General features: G+C 37.9%; 1 protein-coding gene across 2 annotated transcripts in view; it reads right to left on the bottom strand.

Moving 5' to 3' along the window:
• Positions 1-17,718, bottom strand: part of HELLS (helicase, lymphoid specific) — a 38,069-nt gene extending 20,351 nt beyond the window's left edge. Inside the window, exons 1-7 of one of the 2 annotated variants that reach the window (XM_055560690.1) lie at positions 17,512-17,712; positions 16,928-17,049; positions 12,147-12,269; positions 7,319-7,375; positions 4,912-4,948; positions 4,758-4,822; positions 1,781-1,822 (exon numbers count right to left, since the gene is read on the bottom strand). In XM_055560690.1, coding sequence (XP_055416665.1) covers positions 1,781-1,822; positions 4,758-4,822; positions 4,912-4,948; positions 7,319-7,375; positions 12,147-12,269; positions 16,928-17,049; positions 17,512-17,542 — 477 coding nt within the window. In that variant the 5' untranslated portion in view covers positions 17,543-17,712. Of the gene's footprint in view, positions 1-1,780; positions 1,823-4,757; positions 4,823-4,911; positions 4,949-7,318; positions 7,376-12,146; positions 12,270-16,927; positions 17,050-17,511 lie in introns of both variants that reach the window. The other variant, XM_055560691.1, reaches the window with a different exon arrangement.
• Between the last annotated feature and the right edge of the window lie 5,195 nt (positions 17,719-22,913).

The following is a 22,913-nucleotide window of genomic DNA, read 5'->3' as shown; positions in this document are numbered from 1 at the left end:
ATGGTTTTTCCAGTAGTCATGTATAGATGTGAGAGTTGGACCACAGAAAAATCTTGAGTACCTAAGAATTGATGCTTTTGAACTGTGGTGTTGGAGAAGACTCTTGAGAGTCCCTTGGACTACAAGGAGATCCAACCAGTCCATTCTAAAGGAGATCAGATCAGATCAGTCGCTCAGTCGTGTCCGACTCTTTGCGACCCCATGAACCTCAGCATGCCAGGCCTCCCTGTCCATCACCAACTCCCGGAGTTCACCCAGACTCATGTCCATCGAGTCAGTGATGCCATCCAGCCATCTCATCCTCTGTCGTCCCCTTCGGGAGATCAGTCCTGAATATTTGTTGGAAGGACTGATGTTGAAGCTGAAACTCCAATACTTTGGCCACCTGATGCGAAGAGCTGACTCATTTGAAAAGACCCTGATGCTGGGAAAGATTGAGGGCAGGAGGAAAAGGGGATGACAGAGGACGAGATGGTTGGATGGCATCACTGACTCAATGTACATGGGTTTGGGTGAACTCCGGGAGTTGGTGACGGACAGGGAGGCCCGGTATGCTGCAGTTTATGTGGTCACAAAGAGTCGGACAGGACTGAGCGACTGAACTGAACTGAGCGAGAGTAAAACGGTGGGTTCAGTTTCAGAAAAGAGCTCTACCTTCTTATAAAGTTGAACCTCATTTACCATATGATCCAGCAATTCCATTCCTACTGCTACTGTTGCTAAGTCGCTTCAGTCGTGTCCGACTCTGTGCGACCCCATAGACAGCAGCCCACCAGGCTCCCCAATCCCATCAAAAAAATATGAAAACATGTCCAAAGATCTTTACAGAAGTTATCATGGCAGCCTCATCCAGAATAGTTACAAATGGAAACAACCCAAATGCTCATGAAGAGAATAGATAAAGACATTATAATACTTGACAGACTACTACTCAGCAATAAAAAACCTACTAGTAACAAAACAACATCAATGATTATCAGCACGGTGAATGAAAAGCAACAGAAAATAGGGGTGGGCAAATGACTGGCAAGGACACCAGAGATCCTTCTACCATAATGAAAAGGTGCTAAAATTTTGATTTGGATGATGGTTACACAGATATATACACTTAACAAAACTTATCAGAATGAACACAAGATCAGTATGTTATTTATTATATATTACAAAGTGTGGGCAATTCCAGAGTAAATTGTGATAGAAAATTAGATTGGACTTTATCTTTTAAAATACATCTAAGATTTATTAAAAAAAAATGCTTAATTTTATTTACATTTAACATAATTGGTTGTAACTGCATCATAAACCAAACCTCATACTGAAGAAAGAAAAAAATCCTGTAAGTATAGAGCCTTGGATAGTAAATTCCAAGGTCACAAGGCATCTCTCTACATAAAATGAGGGTTTGGGGGTGGGGATAGAAACAAGCCTTCTCAAACAAAACCAAAGAAAATCTTGGAAGGCCAGAAAGAAGACTGAAGTATCCCCAGGGACTTCCACAAGCTGTGGAATATATACATGTGGAATGTATATATGCATATAGTTACAGTTACCTGCATCTTTGCCAGACTCTCAAAGAGTCAAAAATTAATATTTACATATTTAAGAACATATAATAAAGTTGATAGATAAGAAAGAAGCATGCTATAGGATAACTAGTGAGAAAAAAATGTACACTGGTGATTAAGAGAAAAAAAAAAACACTAATGATCAGGGACACAAATATGACTCCTAAATTTAATAAATCTCTCTTGTAAATATATCTCTCTTATAAATCTCTTACCTCATTCTCCTTTTTATTTTTCTTGGCCACAGACAAAATTTCCTAAAACAATGAGAAAACAGAAACAAAATAACAATGATTATGGTCCATTCATTTATTTATTCAACAAACCTCACTCTTGTTCTGATTTTATGCCAGGAAATGGGGACAAGGCTCGCAAAGTAACTAAAATACAGAGGAATCAAACATGAGACAAAAGTAGGCCCATGGCATCTTATAAAATCCCGAATTTGTGAGCAGCACTTAAAAACTGGAATATTTACTTCCAAATTTTCCACTTTGTTTTTTTTCTTAGTTGAAGTTTTTCTTAAGTCCAAATCCACAGTCCTCTAGTAAAAAGGCAAACTATAACCCATGAATCAACTCTAGCCAGCAACCTGTTTTTATAAATGTCTAACATTTAATTAGAAAAAAGTCAGGCTCATTGGTTTACAATTTGTGACTATTTTCTGGATACAACGGCAAAGTTCAGGGTGAGTTACCCACAAAACTATTCAAAGTCATAAAATGTTTATTATCTAGCCCTTGACAGAAAAAGTTTTCAAAACTCTGCTCTCGAGTCAAGCTGTGGTTACCACCATTATTCAAGGATTCACTTCTAAATGTATTAAAATCCCAACTCCAGGCCACTTTAGGCCTCTCTCTGGATTAGAGACCTGAATATGCAATCCTGAGCAAGAGGCAAAGACAAATACATTAAAAATAAAGAATAAAAGTGTTCTGATTTTGAAGTACCTACTAGATGCTAAGGGTATAGAGACAATGAACCTAGTGACTTAGGAAAACAATATATCAAATTTTTTGAAAAAGTTGTTATCAGGGCATAATAATTAAAGACAGAATTAAATTCTAGGATAGCATGTGCAAAGGCTAAAGTGGATAAAACAGAATGATACATTCAAGAAATTTTAAGCATATCTCAAATTTGAGATACACAAGAGAATAAAAGGACATGTAATTGGCTGATAGCACATATATATATACATGTGAATGTTTCGTGTGTATGTAAAGTATCATATAAATATAGATATTCATATTTTAAGGCTAAAGAGATTTTATATAGAGAACAGATAGAAGAGTTGTCTTTTAAAATGGCTAGCTGAGATGAACCTTTTTGGATAACAATTTGTGAATGAATCAAAACAAAAGCAACTATGAAGTATTCTTGTTAGAAATTAAACTTCCTAAACTCCTGATGCTGCTTACCTCTACAGCTTCATCCTATACCACTCTTCTGTTTATAAACTAGAGCCAAATATAATTTCTTTTTAAATTTTTTGAACCTTCCAGGAACTCTCCTGCCTCTGGACATTTGTTAAAGATGATCATCTCTTCCTATAACACACCCCCAGCATCTTCCCTATATCTTATTATTCCTATTAACCTGCCCCACCACCTTAACATGACTTAGTTTTTATCCCTCAAGTCTCAACTTCCTAGATGAAACCTTTATGAAACTCAGGCTTGAGTTAAGCACCCGTCTATATGCTCAATAGCATTTTCCAATTATCCAATTATATTTGACTACTTCCTTCCAAATATTTCTCACTGGATAAATGCTAAGGCAAAGAGAATGATTACATTACTGAGTCTAAGTTCATACTGCTTGCTGCACAACAGGCCAATAATTGAGAGAAGAGCTGTCAGGGCAAGGAATAACAACTTTATTCATAAAGCCAACAAACCAGGATGATGGTGGGCTCCTGCCCCAAAAGAACCATCTTGCCTGAGTTAGAATTCAGGCTCCTTTTATACTTAAAGAGGAGGGAGTAAAGTCAAACATTTCCTGGTTCACATCAATGTTGTCATTTAGTAACTTAGTTGTGTCTGACTCTTTGGCAATCCCGTCGACTGTAGCCCGCCAGGCTCCTCCGTCTGTGGGATTTTTCCTGGCAAGAATAGTGGAATGGGTTGCCATTTCCTTTTCCAGGGGGATCTTCCCGACCCAGAGGTCGAACCTGCATCTTCTGCACTGGCAGGCGGATTCCTCACCGCTGAGCCACAAGGGAAGCCCAGTTCACATCACGGGACGTGTTAATCTCATTAATAGTGTTTTCACTATTATTAATTAATAAGTGTTTTTCACTGCAGTCTCAGTGTGTTCCACAACAAATCAAGTGGGTCCTGAATATTATTTTTAAATGGGGAAAGAAGGGAAAATAAAGAGTATATCCTGAGAGTAAAGACAAGTATTATGGGGCTTCCCTGTGGCTCAGTGGTAAAGAATCTGCCTGCCAATGCAGAAGACACAGGTTCAATCCCTGGTCCAGGAAGATGCCACATGCTGCAGAGCAATTGCCACAACTACTGAGCCTGTGCTCTAGAGCCTGGGAACTGCAACTACTGAAGCCCGCCACCTTAGAGCCGGTGTCCCACAAGAGAAGCCACTGCGTGAGAAGCCCACACACAGAAACTAGAGAAAGGCCTGCACAACAACAAACACCCAACAAGCCAAAATAAATAAATTAACTTTTTAAAAAAGATGAGTATTATGTTAAACTTTATACTTTATGAAGATGTGAAGAGTTATAATTTCAGATAAAAGAAAAGTAGAGCAGATCATAAAGTTAGAATTTTTGTTAATATTAAGAATGTGATATATTAAATTATGCTTAAGGGATATTTAGGGTTTGTTGTAATTAAAGATATTCTTTAATTAATTTTTATTTAATGAGGTACTAAGTGAGAAGGTGAAAACAAAAATGGCTTTAGAAATTAGTTTATGGTTTTAGCTCCCTAACAATCTTTCTTAAGATACAGTTTTGAGGTTGTAAGAAGTTATAATAATTTCTCACTAGGCCAAGCTCATGCTCCTTTAACAGACAGGAAGATGGTACCATCTTCTTTCCTAAAACACTTAACTGGCTGAAAAGACAGGTAAATATCAGTTATCAGTACACCTTTAATAATAGTTATCAATATCACATAGGTTACACACAACATAAAACCTTATGTGTCCTTCCCCCTTTATTTTTACCTCTTTTGACATGACCTCTGAAATATTGTATGATTCATCTTCTCTTCCTCTCTTCTTTTTTATGACTAAAAAAACAACATCATTTTAGTTTTTATAGTAATTTAAGCAGAAAATATAAACACATATTCTTCAAAACTATAACAAAGAAATTTACCTGCATTCTCCTCACTTGCATCAATGGAATTTTTATCCTACAAAACAAGGATTTAGACTATTATTTTCCCAAAACTTCTATGGTATTACAAATTTTAAGGCACCGATTAACTAAACTTTCCTTGCAGTTGAACCAAATCCAGAACTCTTCACTATCATGCTTACTAAAAGGTAACCTTTTTCTTTATTTCCCTACTACAACTTGTTTGTAACTCTCTACTTTTTCCCAAAGCTCTACTTTCCTCCATTTTCTTCCATGTAAGACAAATTTCAAAATTAAACAGAGGCATTTTTATTTTGTAATTACCATGTACATCTCTTCTCTGTGTTTATGCTGAAGATACTCAATGGGTATGGTATGGAAGGAGTACTCATTTCAGTATAATTTGTAAGTTAAATACAACTGAAAGTAGATTATCAAAGAGAAAAACCAATGGAAAGGAGATAAAAGAAATGAAGAGACATTCAAAAAGTGTCTCAAAATGAGAGCTGGAAAAGAACAGGTAGACAACATGCATGAAAAATAAAAATGACAAAGAAGGTAAATATAAAAATGAAGTAAAAAATTTAAAGGATTAAAAAGGAAAATACCAAGAGAATAATGAAATGGAATAGACAGAATATGATGGCTGACACCTTTAGAATAAAAGGAAAAAACCCCAAAACCTGGTATAAAAAGTTAGCTGGGTGAAAGTAAAGACTGTTTTAAAGCAACAGGTTGAAGAATACAGTGTAAATGGTTGGTTAAGCCAGTAAAATTTTAAGTACATTCTTCAAAAACCCAAAATAAGTCCCTGGAATTAGCAACTGGGTCAAGTATCAGTTTTCCACAATTGCTTTTGTTGTACAGTTACCTGCTATGTACTTTAACATCACCACTAACGACACTAACAATCAAGTAACTGGATTTAGATACCCTCCTTATTTTTCCTATTAGCATTTTGTATTTTCTAACAAAGGCAGTTTGGGGTAGAAATTAAGTGTGGAGTCTGAAATTAATCCTAGGATCAAATTCTAGGTTACTATTTATTAGCTATGTGATCTTCAAACTTAGTCAATTCTCATTCACAATAGCTGAGTTCTATAAAGTCACCATGAATACTGAATTAGTGAATACCGAAATCACTGCATCTAGAAGAAACACAGGTTTAGGTTCCTGCAAGCACATCTTCATTAACTGAGCAATACATAACCCTGTTCATGTATATAAACATACAGTACTGTTTAAAGACAGCTCATTTAAAACATGCTGATTAACACTGAACTCAAAGCCAAGAGCAATTTAACTCACACATGAAGGAAGCTTATCTAACAGATATATTTTCTCCATAAGGCACATCACAGTCTTCTCACATAAGAAACACTAGGCAGCACTTCAGCACAATGTAATTGATAGTCTTTTAAATCACAAAACCACAAAAATACAGAAATCATGACATTACATAGACACAAGAAGGACACTTGTTTACACTGTGACAGCTTAAATAAGGTAGATAGCTTTGACCTCAGCTGGGAATGTTACTTACAGAGAGACTCAAATTTTTTGCCATTCCACACATGCACATGTCTGTGAACGGCCACAAAAAAATGGGTATTGATGTTGGGGTAACAAATTATACCAAGTAGGCTAACTGGAAAATATGGAATCTATGAATAATGAGGATGAACTGTACTCTATCTCCTTGCATCAGCTTCTTTATACATAAAACGTTGGTAATAGGATCTCTACCTAAAAGAGCTACTTTGAGAATTAAGGCATGTAAAGTTTAGAACAACACCTGGCACATAGTAAGTACTCAACAGTTGTTACCCATATTATTTCTCTTTTCACTAGCACAAGTGTTGTTTGTACAATTCCTATCAATATGGCATAAAAAGCCTCATGTTAAAAAAAAATTAAAACATATTCCTCCAAAAGATCACATCTAAAATTCAGGCTATCCCTAAATGGATGCTCTATCTGAAATGCTATCTACTCCAGTTTTGGTTCTACTGCTACAGCTATGTACAAGATACAAATTTAGATTACTGGTATGGTTCCAAGTTGACATAATGAGGTTAGAGGCATGAAGAAGAGCAATCATTACAGGCTCCAAAAGAGCTAGCCACTTATAAAATGCCTTGAGGTATAAAATATTTGTAGATTTTTCCGAGATTATAAAGTGAAATTTTGCTACTAGGAAATACAGTCCACAGGATAAGAAATTAAAGGTCACAGTTTATCTCTCCTTCCATATCTAAGATACTAAGAAACAGATTTTACATGTTTCTATGCAACCAACAAAGAAAGGCTATCAGATAAAGAAGGTTAAAGTTAAAAAGATGATCAAGAGTCAAAAGAATACAAGAGGATGTTCTTCAATATCTAAGGTAACGTATATAAAATATTCTAGCTTACTATTTATTACCTTCGTAACTTTCAAGGATTCCTTTTTTCTCTCCAATTTCTCTTTCTTCTTCTGCTCCTACAAGATAATTTTTTCTTAGTGTCAAAAGTGGAAAATGCAAAGTATGAAACACATATCTCAAATAACGTAAGCTCACAACGAAGAAACTGTATACAAAAATTAAAAAAACAAAAACTTGAGCTTTAAGCCTTTACCAAGTAATAGGGAACAGATTTCCTGCCTTAAGCAACTAAAATCCAGATAAAACATACCAATGGTTTTCAGCAACTTTTCATCATGCAGCAAAGGACAGTGAACACTGACAAAAGGGAAACAAACAAGGTAAATCTTCAGACTACTAAGCTTACTGCCGAGAGGCAATGTCCAAGAGCAAATAATGGAGGGAGAACCCAAGTAGAGCTCAGCAGTCTGCGCTGAGAAGACAGAGTGCAAAACTCAGAGGAGCTGGCAAACCAGGGTCAAAGTACCACAGGGGAGAAAGCAACACACAAAAGCAGCTCTGAAGATCTGCAGTGGCACGCTCAGGCTGAGTAAGGATCAGTGTGTGAGTAGAGAAATTGAGGGCCAGAAAAAGAGCAACTAGAAAGCAGGCGGAACGATCTCTGTGCTCACAAGGGATCAGGAACAGTTCATATTCCTGTCAGCCAAAGGTGAAAGGCCTATTAACACAGATAGCATCAAGAAAAACTTTCAGAAGATGGACCAAGTTATTCTTAGACTAGAAGCTGTTCCAAAGCCCCCTAACAAAGTTTTAAAAGCAGGACATAATTATTTCCAAGAGGTGGTTAAAGGTATTTGCCTTAGGAGTCATTAAGCTTGGTATTTGTTTTTCTGTTTCATTTTATCAAAGAGTTTTGAAAAGGGCTCCAACAAAGAAAAAAGAAAATTTAGCAAATGTAGCAAAATCTTCACTGATAATCATTAACTGTGAATGATGGGGACAAAAGGATTTATTTTAGTGTTAACATTAACCCAAGTTTTAAAATCTTCATATAGTAGACTTAGAAATAAATTATACAGTGTTAGATGATAAATGCAATGGGAAGAACAAAACAAGGTAAACGAGATGAGGGAAGAGGTGCCAGGTAACTTTATTTAAGGTTGTTAGGGCAGGTCTCATTGGAAAATATTTAAGCCAAAGCTTGAAGATTATAATGAAGTAAGCCAGGCAGGAATCTATTGAGAAGAGGGTTCTAAGCAGGAAACACACCAGGAACAAGGTCTGCAAGGTAATGGGGTTGAGAGAGGCAACCAGACTGCTTATGGTCTTCTGGCGATCCTAAGGATTTGGGCTTTCTGAGAAACAGTGAAAGCTACAAAGCAGTGAAATATAATTAAAACACTGCATGGGGGAGTCAGGGGTGGGGGAAGCACTAAAGAAAAACAAATTCTTCATCCTGTAGAGAATCTTTTAAAACTGAAGGTAAATGAAGACTTTTTCAAATATAAAAGCTAAAAGAACCTGTCAACAACAGAAAATGCAGACAAACCTATAATTACAGAAAGCAGATCAGAAGACAGGAAATGAGGAAAGACAGGAAGTGAGGGATGGCAGAGAATTAAAAAGGGGGCAGAATTCAGCCATAAAAAAAGAATCTAATCTTGCTATTTTTTCCCCATGGAAAAGAAATGCAAAAAAGCAAAATGGCTGTCTGGGGAGGCCTTACAAATAGCTGTGAAAAGAAGAGAAGCGAAAAGCAAAGGAGAAAAGGAAAGATATAAGCATCTGAATGCAGAGCTCCAAAGAATAGCAAGAAGAGATAAGAAAGCCTTCCTCAGAGATCAATGCAAAGAAACAGAGGAAAACAACAGAATGGGAAAGACCAGAGATCTCTTCAAGAAAATTAAAAGATACCAAGGGAACATTTCATGCAAAGATGGGCTCGATAAAGGACAGAAATGGTATGGACCTAACAGAAGGAGAAGATATTAAGAAGAGGTGGCAAGAATACACAGAAGAACTGTACAAAAAAGATCTTCATGACCCAGATAATCACGATGGCATGAGCACTCACCTAGAGCCACACATCCTGGAGTGTGAAGTCAAGTGGGCCTTAGAAAGCATCATTACAAACAAAGCTAGTGGAATTCCAGTTGAGCTATTTCAAATCCTGAAAGATGATGCTGTGAAAGTGCTGCACTCAATCTGCCAGCAAATTTGGAAAACTCAGCAGTGGCCACAGGACTGGAAAAGGTCAGTTTTCATTCCAATCCCAAATAAAGGCAATGCCAAAGAATGCTCAAACTACCGCACAATTGCACTCATCTCACACGTGAATAAAGTAATGCTCAAAATTCTCCAAGCCAGGCTTCAGCAATACATGAACCGTGAACTTCCAGATGTTCAAGCTGGTTTTAGTAAAGGCAAAGGAACCAGAGATCAAATTGCCAACATCTGCTGGATCATAGAAAAAGCAAGAGAGTTCCAGAAAAACATCTATTTCTGCTACATTAGCTACACCAAAGCCTTTGACTGTGTGGATCACAACAAACTGTGGAAAATTCTGAAAGAGATGGGAATACCAGACCACCTGATCTGCCTCTTGAGAAACCTATATGCAGGTCAGGAAGCAAGTTAGAACTGGACTTGGAACAACAGACTAGTTCCAAATAGGAAAAGGAGTATGTCAAGGCTGTATATTGTCACCCTGCTTATTTAACTTCTATGCAGAGTACATCATGAGAAACGCTGGGCTGGAAGAAACACAAGCTGGAATCAAGATTGCCAGGAGAAATATCAATAACCTCAGATATGCAGATGACACCACCCTTATGGCAGAAAGTGAAGAGGAACTCAAAAGTCTCTTGATAAAAGTGAAAGTGGAGAGTGAAAAAGTTGGCTTAAAGCTCAACATTCAGAAAATGAAGATCATGGCATCCGGTCCCATCGCTTCATGGGAAATAGATGGGGAAACAGTGAAAACAGTGTCAGACTTTATTTTTGGGGGGCTCCAAAATCACTGCAGATGTTGACTGCAACCATGAAATTAAAAGACGCTTACTCCTTGGAAGAAAAGGTATGACCAACCTAGATAGCATATTAAAAAGCAGAGACATTACTTTGCCAACAAAGGTCCGTCTAGTCAAGGCTATGATTTTTCCAGTGGTCATGTATGGATGCGAGAGTTGGACTGTGAAGAAAGCTGAGTGCCGAAGAATTGATGCTTTTGAACTATGGTGTTGGAGAAGACTCTTGAGAGAGTCCCCTGGACTGGAAGGAGATCCAACCAGTCCATTCTAAAGGAGATTGGCCCTTGGTGTTCTTTGGAAGGACTGATGGTAAAGCTGAAACTCCAGTACTTTGGCCACCTCATGAGAAGAGTTGACTCATTAGAAAAGACTCTGATACTGGGAGGGATTGGGGGCAGGAGGAAAAGGGGATGACAGAGGATGAGATGGCTGGATGGCACCACCAACTCGATGGATGTGAGTTTGAGTGAACTCCAGGAGCTGGTGATGGACAGGGAGGCCTGGCATACTGCGATTCACGAGGGTGCAAAGAGTCGGACACGACTGAGCGACTGAACTGAACTGACCTGAACTGAATCTTGCTATATGTGACAATATGGATGTATCTGAGGGCCTTATACTAAGTAAAATTAAAGAGAAAGATAAATATTATATAATCTCACATGTGGAATCTTTAAAAAAAAAAAAACAAACAAAAAGCTCAGATACAGTGAACAGATTAGTGTTGGAGGGTCGGGTGGGTCAAAAGGTAGAAATTTCCAGTTATAAAATAAACAAGTCATGGGGATGCACTACACAGCATGATGACCACAGTGAATAATGTGTGTGCCGCATGCTCGGTTGTGTCCTACTCTCTGCTACTCCATGGAATACAGCCCACCAGACAGACTCCTCTGTTCATGGAATTTTCCAGGCAAGAATACTGGCGTGGGTTGGCATTTCCTACCAGGGGATCTTCCCAACCCAGACGTAAACCTGCATCTCCTGCGTCTCTGCACTGGCAGGCACATTCTTTACTAGTGTGCCACCATACTTACTGCATATTTGCAAGTTGCTAAGAGAGTCAATCTTAAAAGTGTGCATCGTAAGGAAAAAAAATTTTTAAACTAGGTATGGTGACATTAACTAGACTTACTGTGGGGATCATTTTGAAAGATACAGCAATACTGAATCATTACACTGTACACCTGAAACTAAAATAATGCTCTATGTCAATTATATCTCATTAAAAAGGAGATAGAAAGAATTTTGGGGAATTAATGGTTACGTTCATTATCATGATTGTGGTGGCTTCGCGGGTATACATTTTAAATATGTACAGTTTTGTGTGTATCAATTACATTTCGATAACGCATAAAAAAAAAGGACTGAGCAAAATAAAATACAAAATTTCTAGCATTCAAAAAAAATCACTGGACAGAATAAAATTCAGTCAAAAGGTGAACTAAAAAATGTTAGTATATTCATACAATGGAATGCTTCTTAGGAATAAAAATGATCTATTAAATACATATAAGCGAATCTTAAAAATATGCTGAGCTAAAGAAGCGAGATACCAAAAGAATGTTTTTCCTATGATTCCATTTGTGTAATATTCTAGAAAAATCAATACCAATTTATAACTACAGCAAACAGAAATCAGTGGTTGTCCAGGGCCAGGAGAGATCACTGAGAGAAGAGAACTTTTGTGGGTAATGGAAATGTTCTTTATCTTGACTGTACTGATGATTACACAGGTCAAAACTCACCTAACTCTAAATTTTAAAATGTGTGCATTATATTTTATATAATTTATATCTCAATAAAGCTTTTTTTTTTTAAATTAAGCTGTTAACTATAATCAATCACACGTACATACCTCTAACTGCTGCTGTTCCATTTTAGTCAATAAAAATTTGGAGTAAATATTGCTTTTTTCAAGCAAATGTTGAAGTCTACGATATCGAATGTCCACAGACTCTCTATCCCAAGACATGCGAGCCTATCCAAAGAAAAAGTTTCCATAATTATTAAGTTTGCTGACATACATTGATCTTTCTGCATAATGTGTAACAAAGATGACTAAACAACTGCACTTTAGGTTTAGTATATTTCCTATAATTAATAAAAATACTTTTATAATATTAAATTCACTTACTAAAAATGTCTATCTTTAAACAAAAAACTAGAATCGCTAAAAAAAATATGATTCTGGGGTTCAACAGGCAATCTGGTAAAATATATTAATAGCTTGGCTACCAAAATATTGAAATTTCAGATACTGAAAACATGGTTATTGGCATTTACAAAACTGAAGGCCCATTTTCAAAATATCTGAAATTACAATTAGAAAGTAAATATTTAATTCAAGTTGAAATTAAGTTTTTAAAAAACTAAATGATTTCAGAAAAAGAAAAACTTTATACACCAGTTTTATTTGAAAGAGCACTGGAAGTAAAAGATAACCTCATTAGCTAGGGACTAGAACATCTAGTTTTAGAATTTAAATACGATATTGTTAAAACACTTCAACAAGCTAAATCTACTGCTAATTTCTTATAAGCTTCTTTTCTCAGTATTGTGTTACCCAAGATTTGCCCTTACCTTTTAGGTTCCTTTTATTCTCCTACTCTTAGCTTTATCTTTGACCCCTGTACAACTTCTATTTACAAAACTCTGCTTTTCATATTACTGTCACACACTATCTATTTGTTCATTTATAAAAGTATGCAACATTCTAGTGGCTGAGGAGGATCTCTCAAGTCACAATAAAAGTAAACAGAAGGCACAAGAGAGAAAACAAAAGCAACAAATAAATAGCATAGTTCAATGGTCCACAAACTTTTTTTGGCAAAAGGGCAAATATTTAAATATTTAAGCATGATACAGTTTGTACTGCGAATACTTAAATCTGCCTTTGAACAGTTACAGACAATAAATATATAAACCAAAGTTGTGTTCCAATAAAACCTTATTTACATAAACAGGAAGAGGCCAAATCCAGTTTATAAGTGGCCAACTAAATACTGTAATCTGAACTCAAAAGAAAAGCATTAAGTGGGCTGAAATCAAGAAAGAGTTGAATATGTACAAATCTTACTAACCAGCAATCCCACTCCTACATGTGTGTGTGTGTGTGTGAGATAAATTTAATTCAGTGGTTAAGGCTTGACCTTATAAACTAGACACCATTATACACTGGCTTGTATTTCTCAGATGTTACATCATCTAACTTTTCTTTCAAAACAAATTATTTATTTTCTATTACAAAAGCAGTGACAATAAGACATCAAAGAATAAATCTAATGAAAGTAATATATGTGGATTACAAGAAAATTAAAATTCTTTTAAAATCATCCATAAACTTCTCTGTGCAAATAATCTGTTAGTATCTCATAAACTATTTTCAGTTATTTTAGGATGGCTTTTCTTTTACTATTACCAATATACTACTATGATTCCAACAGTCAGTCACTGAATGCAATGGATATTATAAATGAAATGAAATTACTTGACTTTTATAAAAATAACTATATTTAACTTTATTTGTATATTTTAGTTAAAATCCTTTGTGCTTAACTTATCTGCTGCTTTAAGTCTTGTTCAGAAAAAATTAGCATACATTTTAAAAGTAATTAAACCTTTAACATGCCATCATGGAACAATAATTTATAATATACTTAGACTATGCCAATGGTTAACCTTTAAACCCAGTCTTCCATACTTCAAAATAATTTTGTAGTAAATCTTCTCATCTATCATTCCTCTTTCTTAATTTTGTTATTTGTTACACTAAAGTAAATCATAACTTCATCTGTGGAAAGTACTAAGTGCCTGGTGGTAAGTTTCTCTTGATGGGTAATAAGAGTATGCCAATGGATACCATGAGCATAAATTCTTCACTGTCTATCCCATCACCTCTCCCAAGCCCAGAATTTTTTTTTTCTTTTTCTTTTTGCAGAGGGGGTTCTATTTCAGTCTACACAATATGAGCTGTTTTCCTTTTACCTTTCCAAGAACCCTCACAACTCTTACCTTTCCCTTCCCCCCACTACAGGGACATTAAGGCTACTCTAAAGACTTCTAGACTAACAATGACTTCTTTCAAAAGGAAATGCAGGTGAAAAGTCAAAGAAAATAACTGTAGCAAATGAATGTCAAAATCATTCTCCAGGCTCTTCACAAACCTTCCAATCTCCTAAACCAAAGCAAATGCTTCTCATTAAGAACTTAAGCTAGTTCTTCCTCTCGTAAGTACTTCTAAATATATGCCCATAAATACTGTATTCTCCTAAAAGGAATCATTACTTTTGTATGCTGAATTTTTTTTAGCTCCAAAGACCTATAAGAGACTTACTGGAATTTTCTCGATAGTCACTGAGGTAAGAATAATTTATGTCAAGGACAAAAAGTAAAAAATTCTTTCAATACCTGTTAATAAAAAGACATGTGATAACAATGAACCACAGTCTTTCACCCTTGTACCAACGGGACTGAAAAGAGCTTTATTCATGGACAATCTGAAAAATGAATTTAAAAATTGCTATTTTAAGTTCTATGATGCATAACTGCTAAAGAAAAGCTAGTTGTACCATACCTATCCCTCAAATGTTAACAATTCCAAAAAAATCTTAAAATGACAAAGTGTTCAAAAGCTTAAAAATTTCACTAAAAGGAGAAATTAACTCCCAGTTTAATCAGCAAATGTTTACGGTTCTATAAATTTTGACAAATCTTTTTAAAACTGTTTTTTATTTTTTAAAAATTTTGGCTGCACTGCAGGGCCTGTAGAAATTTAGTTCCCAGTTTGGGATTGGGCCCACGCCCCCTACATTGAAAGTGTGAGTCTTAATCACTGGACCACCAGGTAAGTCCCTATTAAAGCATTTTTGAAATGTATCTTTATTATACCTATCTTTCTTCAAATAGCATTTCCTTATCCAACAATCTTCATGGGTTATAAAACTGAACTACACTACTCAAAATTAAGGGTTTACCATTCTTGCCATCTCCGAAGTTGATTCTACTCTTGACTGTGCTCCAGGATTCATCCTTTACAATTCACCTTGTTACAATGGCCACAAAGTATATTTTATCTATATAGTCATATATGTTATGTATATTATAAAATATTCTTTTACTTTAGTTATAAATTCAACAGACATTTATTATCCTATTATCTGCCAAGTGCACAGTCTACAAAAAAAAAAACAATGCGATGTGCCCTCAAGAAACAAAGTGAGAAAGTAAGTAATGATAATACTGTGTAACAGAGTAAGTACTATGGGAATTCACAGAATGAGTAAAAGTGGTTTACGGTTGACCTCCCAATTCTATTAAAATTTCTAAACTTATTACCTTAACCAATTATGGTTAACTACAGATGATCAGCAACAACGGAACTAGAATTTACTGAAGTGAAAGTATAGCAACATGGTTAAAAAGTGTGACTCTGAAACCACAGGGCCTACATTACCATCTCTGCTCTGCCCTTTACTAGCTGTGGGACCCCAGGCAACCTCTAGGTGCCTCAGTTTCCTCATCTGTAACACAGAATGAAAACAGAACCTACTTTATAGAATACTTTAATAAAACAATTTATACTAATAATTAAACTATTAAGTTTTTTTTTTTAATTTTATTTTATTTTTAAACTTTACATAACTGTATTAGATTTGCCAAATATCAAAATGAATCCGCCACAGGTATACATGTGTTCCCCATCCCCTTAATAAACTATTAAGTTTAATAGTAATAATGAGTTAATAGTAGTATCTACATGATAGAATAGTTGAGAATTCAATGAGTAAAATACATGTACAGCATTTAGAACAGTGACTGACAGTAAATGATCATGAGGTGTTAACAAGGCTAACAAAAGAATCATTACTGATATAAAATAGGAGGGAATCAACTAATGTATTACTTGCCTTTGGAGTACATTATTCCCCAATTTAAGTAGTTTTATAATTACAGGATGTTAATTCAGTATTAATGTCCTTAGTGAGGTATGTTAAAAAAAACTCTGGAAGCAGTCAAATTTGAGTTCATTAGTGTGTGACACGACCCCCAGTTGCCTCAGTCTCATCATATTTAACTGGAGATATCAAAAGTATTGATATAATCGTAATACTGGGAGGGCTAAATAAATTATTACAAGAAATCACTCAGTAGGGAGCACATTAAGAGCTGGCAGGTAAGCAACAGGGTGGGACAGTACTGGAGTTAAATGTATTTAAAAACTGAAGCTTGTCAAGAGGTTAAGAACTGCTTTTAGTAGTCTTCAAAATAAGAAAAGCTCAAGGGCAATGTCATTGAAAATGTACAATGTAAAAGAAAGCAAAAGCAAGTTGATTACTTAGGTGGAAAAAGAACACTGAAAAAATTCATTACCGACTTTGGAAGAATTATTATTATGGCTGAACAAGTAATTTGAAATGCTAACTTAAGACAGATGAGGACACTTTCCAGACCAAGACTATAACTGATACAGGCATCATTCCAAGCTCGTGCAAAGCTTTCCCAAAAGTAGCATCGATAAAGGCAGCCCGTTTAAAAGTTGATTAAAAAAAAAGACTAGTAAACTTAAGCACACAAACCACACCCCCGAGGACGCATCAGGTTACTACTTAACGACGACGAACTTGATGCCTAAATTACCTTTTCTAGCATCTTCCGCTCTCTCTCTAGCCCAGCAGCCTCAAGCTGTTCTTCCTCCTCTAGCATGGCTGGGGTAATCACGGCATTCTCCGGCTGTTCAACCACATCTGGAGATAGGGGCCCTGGAAGAGGAGGCGGCGGGAGGGGGGGGGGGGGACAAGGCTTTTAAATTGCAGTTTTAAAAAATGACTAATTACTCCACGTTCTTATTAAACAACCCTTGTCGCCTTCCCAGATGCATTTGACGCAAAAGTTGAAGACCCAGGGGGGACGCCAGCGTTACCTCTCAGAGACCCCCTAGGTCTTCACTATGTCAACTAGTAGTAGCCCGGACCCCAGTTTACAACTGGGGATGTGCAGGAAAACGCAGGTCTCCTGTGTAAAACCTCCTGCACTAGGCAAACACAGGCAATTTCAGGTGTCCCCTACCCACTCTCCACGGAAAGGGGAAACCTCCTTTCCTCCTCAATCTCTGCCCGGGGTCGGCTCTCCCCGCAAAAGTTCGGCGGCAGTCTCCATGCCGCTCCCCCACCCCCGCCCCCGACGCCGCAGCCCGCGTTGGGAGGCAAGTTTTCCTCACTCACCGCCGCTGTTCGCGGGGCGTTGCGCCGGCATGGCTGGACACACACTCCGGAACCGGGTGCCCTCCTCACAGTGCCTGCAATGCCGCACGCTAAATCCTCACTCGCCGCTCCCCGGTCCTAGTCTCCCGGCCAAGCGCCCAGCCAGAGAAAAACGCGCGCTTCTCCTTCGCGGGAAAACGCCGTCATCTCGCGATGCTTCGTGTTCCCCACCCCGCCCCCGAGTCCCAGAGGCGCGAGATTTGGCGGAGTTCGGTTTTCGTCAGAATCAACTTGGGCGAAGGTAAGCGTTTTATGGGGACCTCGGGCTTGGGGTAGATGGATTCTGCTGCAGAAGTTAGCCTTTAGCTCTGTGATGCTGGGCGAGTTTGCCTAGCGAACGGCCCTGTTTCCTTACGTAACTGATGATAATGCCTCACTATGCAGGCTTAAGCAACACTCTGAACAGTTTGAAAGGCACCTTCACACACTGGCTGAAGTGATTTAAACCCCGCCCGCGGATGATCCATTAGGTAGAAAGAGGTACCGAGTATCCAGGTGAAGATGTGAGAAATACATATTGCCAACTTTGGCCACCATCCGCAGTTAACATTTTGAATGAAAATTCCCCGAAGTGACCTAGAAAAGGGCTCTTTTGTGGCTGGAATAGGAGAGATAGTATGATGGTACAGTTCTTTTTAGAACGTTGTTTTAGGATAAGGGAGATAATGCAGTGATAAACCTAGCGGAGTGGCCAGTAGAAAAGACATAAGGTTCAGGAATTCAGTAGAGGTTCAGTAATTAGAGAAAGTGCCTGAAGGGAGGAGCTGGGCTCTTCTGGCCCCTGGTTTTCACTTCAGTCTTCAGTCCCACACTTTCTTGCCTGCAGTCCCTTTTAACAAGTTCTTGTGGCACCCCCGCCCCAACCTCAGAATTTACGGTATACCTGCCATGTAACCATCTGTTTCCTCCATTTCTTACTCCCATGCTATGCTGCTGCTGCTGCGCCGCTTCAGTCGTGTCCGACTCTGTGCGACCCCATAGAAGGCAGACTCCCAACTGCTTTACTAATTGTAATTGTACAAAACTTAAGGGTCTACAATGCACTGTAACCATCTTCAGCAACCTTTGTTAACACTGAGATTAGCAGGGAAGATTGTTTTTATTCCTACATTATAGGTGAGAAAACATGCTGCCAGAGAATAAATAACTTAGCCAGAAGCCTACAGTCATTTGTGATAAAATAGTAGCCAAACCCAGGTCTTTTGAAAGCCAATTCAGATTGCATTAAGATAAATTATAACCTCCATTAATAATTACTCTTAAATTCTACCTTTTTCTAATCAAGGACAATAGCTATCAGTCTCACATTACTAAGATTTTCAACCTAAAATCAATTCCAAAATTTCTTTTCCTAACTTTTCAAACACTGCTTTTTACAGGGTTTTCCCCTAATGTGCTGAGAATCTTTTCTTGTTCTCTCTTTAGAACTCAATTGTGGCCAACCTACCCAAAACTTTCCTTCATCTGTTGCTCTTCCCTACTTTGTTCCTTGTAGTCTGCTCTGCAAGCTTCAATGATCAGCTCAAGGCCAATAACTTCCCTTCTAATTCCTCAGAGATCAAATGGGGACGATTTATCCAAACACAAATAGGATGGAATTCAAACAATTTCATCTGATTTTCAAAAGACAGAAATTTCATCTAATATCTGGTACCACACCTGACACTGTTTGCACTGGTATATCTGCTGACACGTTTGTCACTGTGCTGCGAACTTCCAGATGTACAAGCTGGGATTAGAAAAGGTAGAGGAACCAGAGATCAAATTGCCAACATTCAGTGGATCATAGAGAAAACAAGGGGATTCCAAAAAAACTTATGCTGCATTGACTATGCTAAAGCCTTTGACTGTGTGGGTCACAAAAAAAACTGTGGAAAATTCTTAAAGAGATGGAAATACCAGACCACCTTACCTGTCTCCTAAGAAACTTGTATGCAGGTCAAGAAGCAACAGTTAGAACCTTACATGGAACAATGAACTGGTTCAAAATCGGGAAAGGAGTACAACAAGGCTGTATATTGGCACACTGCTTATTTAACTTCTATGCAGAGTATATCATGCGAAATGCCCAGCTGGATGAATCACAAGCTGGAATCAAGATTGTCGGGAAAAGTATCAACAACCTCAGGTGGTACCACTCTAATGCAGAAACTGAAGAGGAACTAAAGAGCCTCTTGATGCGGGTGAAAGAGGAGAGTGAAAAATCGGGCTTAAAACTCAGCATTCAAAAAACTAAGATCATGGCATTCAGTCCCATCATTTCATGGGAAATAGATGGGGAAAAAGTGGAAGCAGCGACAGATTTTTTGGGGCTCCAGAATCACTGCAGACGGTGACTGCAGCCATGAAATTGTGTGGGTTTTCTATTTTATATATAGAAGGCAATGGCACCCCACTCCAGTACTCTTGCCTGGAAAATCCCATGGACGGAGGAGCCTGGTGGGCTGCAGTCCATGGGGTCCCTAAGAGTCGGACATGACTGAGCGACTTCACTTTCACTTTTCACTTTCACACACTGGAGAAGGAAATGGCAACCCACTCCAGTGTTCTTGCCTGGAGAATCCCAGGGACAGGGCAGCCCAGTGTGCTGCCATCTATGGGGTCGCATAGAGTCAGACACGACTGAAGCGACTTAGCAGCAGCAGCAGTGTTTATCTGTTAAACTCTTCTTCCCCCTTTGGTAACCTTAAGTTTGCTTTCTATGTCTGATTCTATTTTTTTTTTTTGTAAGTAAGTTCATTTGCATCATTTTTTAGATTCTACATGTAAGTGGTATCATGTATTTGTCTTCTGACCTACTTCACTTAGTATGATAATCTCTAGGTCCATCCATCTTGGTGCTGTCAACTACAAATTGGCACTTTCCATGGGTGCTTGCCATCTACCTCTACAAAGGATGAAATCATGTGCTGCTGTAGCTGCTGACTTTCAACACCCATTGAAGGAGCTCAGAGTGGAGAACAGAAATGCACTCTGTACTCAGGGAAAAATTGGCAGGACAGATCTTCAGATAGATACTCTAAGAGCTGAGTTTACGAGCCCAATTCTCCTCATATCTAGAAAAACATTAAAATCCTTCATGGTGATGACTGTTCCTTATGACTAGGAAAGGCTTCATGAGATTGTAGAAACCTTCTGGAAAAATATGTGCTTGATTGCATATATTCTCACCAAAAACCATATGTATACTGACCTTTCTCCCCTGCCTCTTTGAAGCAGTTTCTCAGAACTATCTGCTAAGGTGCTGTCTCGCAGGCTGCAGTCCTCATTTTGCCCCAAATAGAACTTAACTCACAATTCTCAAGTGGTGCATTTTTTTTTAAGTCAACACTGCTAATGGCATTCATTCTTTTTCATAGCTGATGTGTTTGTGTGTGTGTATGCATGCATGCATAACACATCCTCTTTCCATTCATCTGTCGACGGACACTTAGATTGCTTCCATGTCTTGCCTAGTGTAAACAGTGTTGCTATGAACACTGGGGTGCATATATCTTTTCAAATTTGAGTTTTCATCGTTTCTGAATATATGCCCAGGAGTGGGGGTTGCTGGATCACATGGTAACTCTATTTTTAGTTTTTCAAGGGATCTCTATACTGTTCTCTGTAATGGCTATACCAGTTTACATTCTCACCAACAGTGTAAGAGGGTACCCTTTACCCATATCCTCTCCAGATTTATTATTTGTAGACTTTTTGATAATGGCCATTCATACCTCATTGCAGTTTTGCTTTGCATTTCTAGCAAACAGATTTTTTAAAGGGCAAAGCTTTCTTCTCTCTGAAGGGGCTAATTTCCCTGAAATTAAAAAAAGTTTTTAATTGTTTAAAAACATGATATAATTTTCATCTTTGCATGTTGTGAAAGCTTCCCTAATAGCTCAGTTGGTAAAGAACCCACCTGCAATGCAGGAGACCCCGGTTCGTTTCCTCGGTTGGGAAGATCCACAGGAGAACGGATAGGCTACCCACTCCTGTATTCTTGGGCATCCCTGGTGGCTCAGCTGGTAAAGGATCTGCCTGCAATGCGAGAGACCTGGGTTCGATCCCTGGGTTGGGGAGATCCCCTGGAGAAGGGAAAGGTACCCACTCCAGTATTCTGGCCTGGAGAATTCCATGGACTCTATAGTCCATAGGGTCACAAAGAGTGGTACATGGCGACTTTCACATGTTGTCAAACAGTGAAGTCCAAATAAATGGTTTTACCACTGTGCGTGCATGCATGTTCAGTTGGTTGTGTCCGACTTTGCTACCCTATGCACTGCAGCCTGCCAGGCTTCTCCAAGCAGGAATATTGAAGTGGGCTGCCATGCCCTCCTCCAGGGAATCTTCCTGACCCAGGGATCACACCCATGTCTCCTGCGGCCCCTGCACTGCAGGTAAATTCTTTACAGCTGAGCCGCCAGCACTATAGGAAAGCAAAATTTGTCACCCCAAAATGTGTCTTTTTGGTGTGAAGGTTAAATTAGGCTAATTATTTTTAAGAAACAGAAGACTCAGTAAGTTTTTCTTGTTACTGCCCCCTTATCTGCCAAAAAGAATTTTGATAGAGGGTCTATTCTGTAATAGAACTAAGAATATAGACTAGGTGAGGTGGGGAAAACTCTGCAGGGCCGAGAGAGATCAGAGTCCACTCACTGTTCTGCAAGGCCCAGCAAACATGTTTACCAAACATTTGCTTTTCATCTCCATGTGAATTGCTTCCCCTTTGAAGTCTCAAACCATACTCCTAACATCTTTGGTTTTCAGCTGAAGGTAGTACTTAAGGTGAGGGTTTCAGTCATTTTGGTGAGTTAGTTTTCCTGGGTGGTGTCAGAGGGGAAGAAATTTTCCTCAATCCTTAGTTCTTCAACAGAAAGCAAGAATATATATATAATTGAATTGAATCACTTTGTTGTACACCAGAAACTAACACAACACTGTATATCAACTATACCTCAATTAAAGTATACATATATATACACACACACACACACACACACACTCTGCTTATATATATAGTGTGTGTGTGTGTGTGTGTGTGTGTGTATACTCAAATCAATAACATTATATGAAGGTCATCACTGCAAAAGAAATCAGCAAAAACTATGTGTTCTGATTTTAGAAAGCTATGCTAGTTACTGGAGTCTTCCAGTAGCATTTAAACAATACAATGCAGACCAGGGCTAAAAGGCCAACTAGAGAAATATTGATTAGACAGACAAAACATCATATTCAATTTCACATTATCTTGAGGTTTTTAGGAAAGTTATTTTTTTAGTTTTATTTTTATTTGGAAGATGATTACTTTACAATATTGTGATGGGTTCTGCCATCATCAACATAAATCAGCCACAGGTATACATATGTCCCCTCCCTTTTAA

Source organism: Bubalus kerabau, chromosome 22, assembly GCF_029407905.1.
Source record: "Bubalus kerabau isolate K-KA32 ecotype Philippines breed swamp buffalo chromosome 22, PCC_UOA_SB_1v2, whole genome shotgun sequence".
NCBI lineage: Eukaryota > Metazoa > Chordata > Mammalia > Artiodactyla > Bovidae > Bubalus > Bubalus kerabau.
Note: the sequence above shows the minus strand (reverse complement) of the source record. Positions and strands in the feature narration are given on the sequence as shown.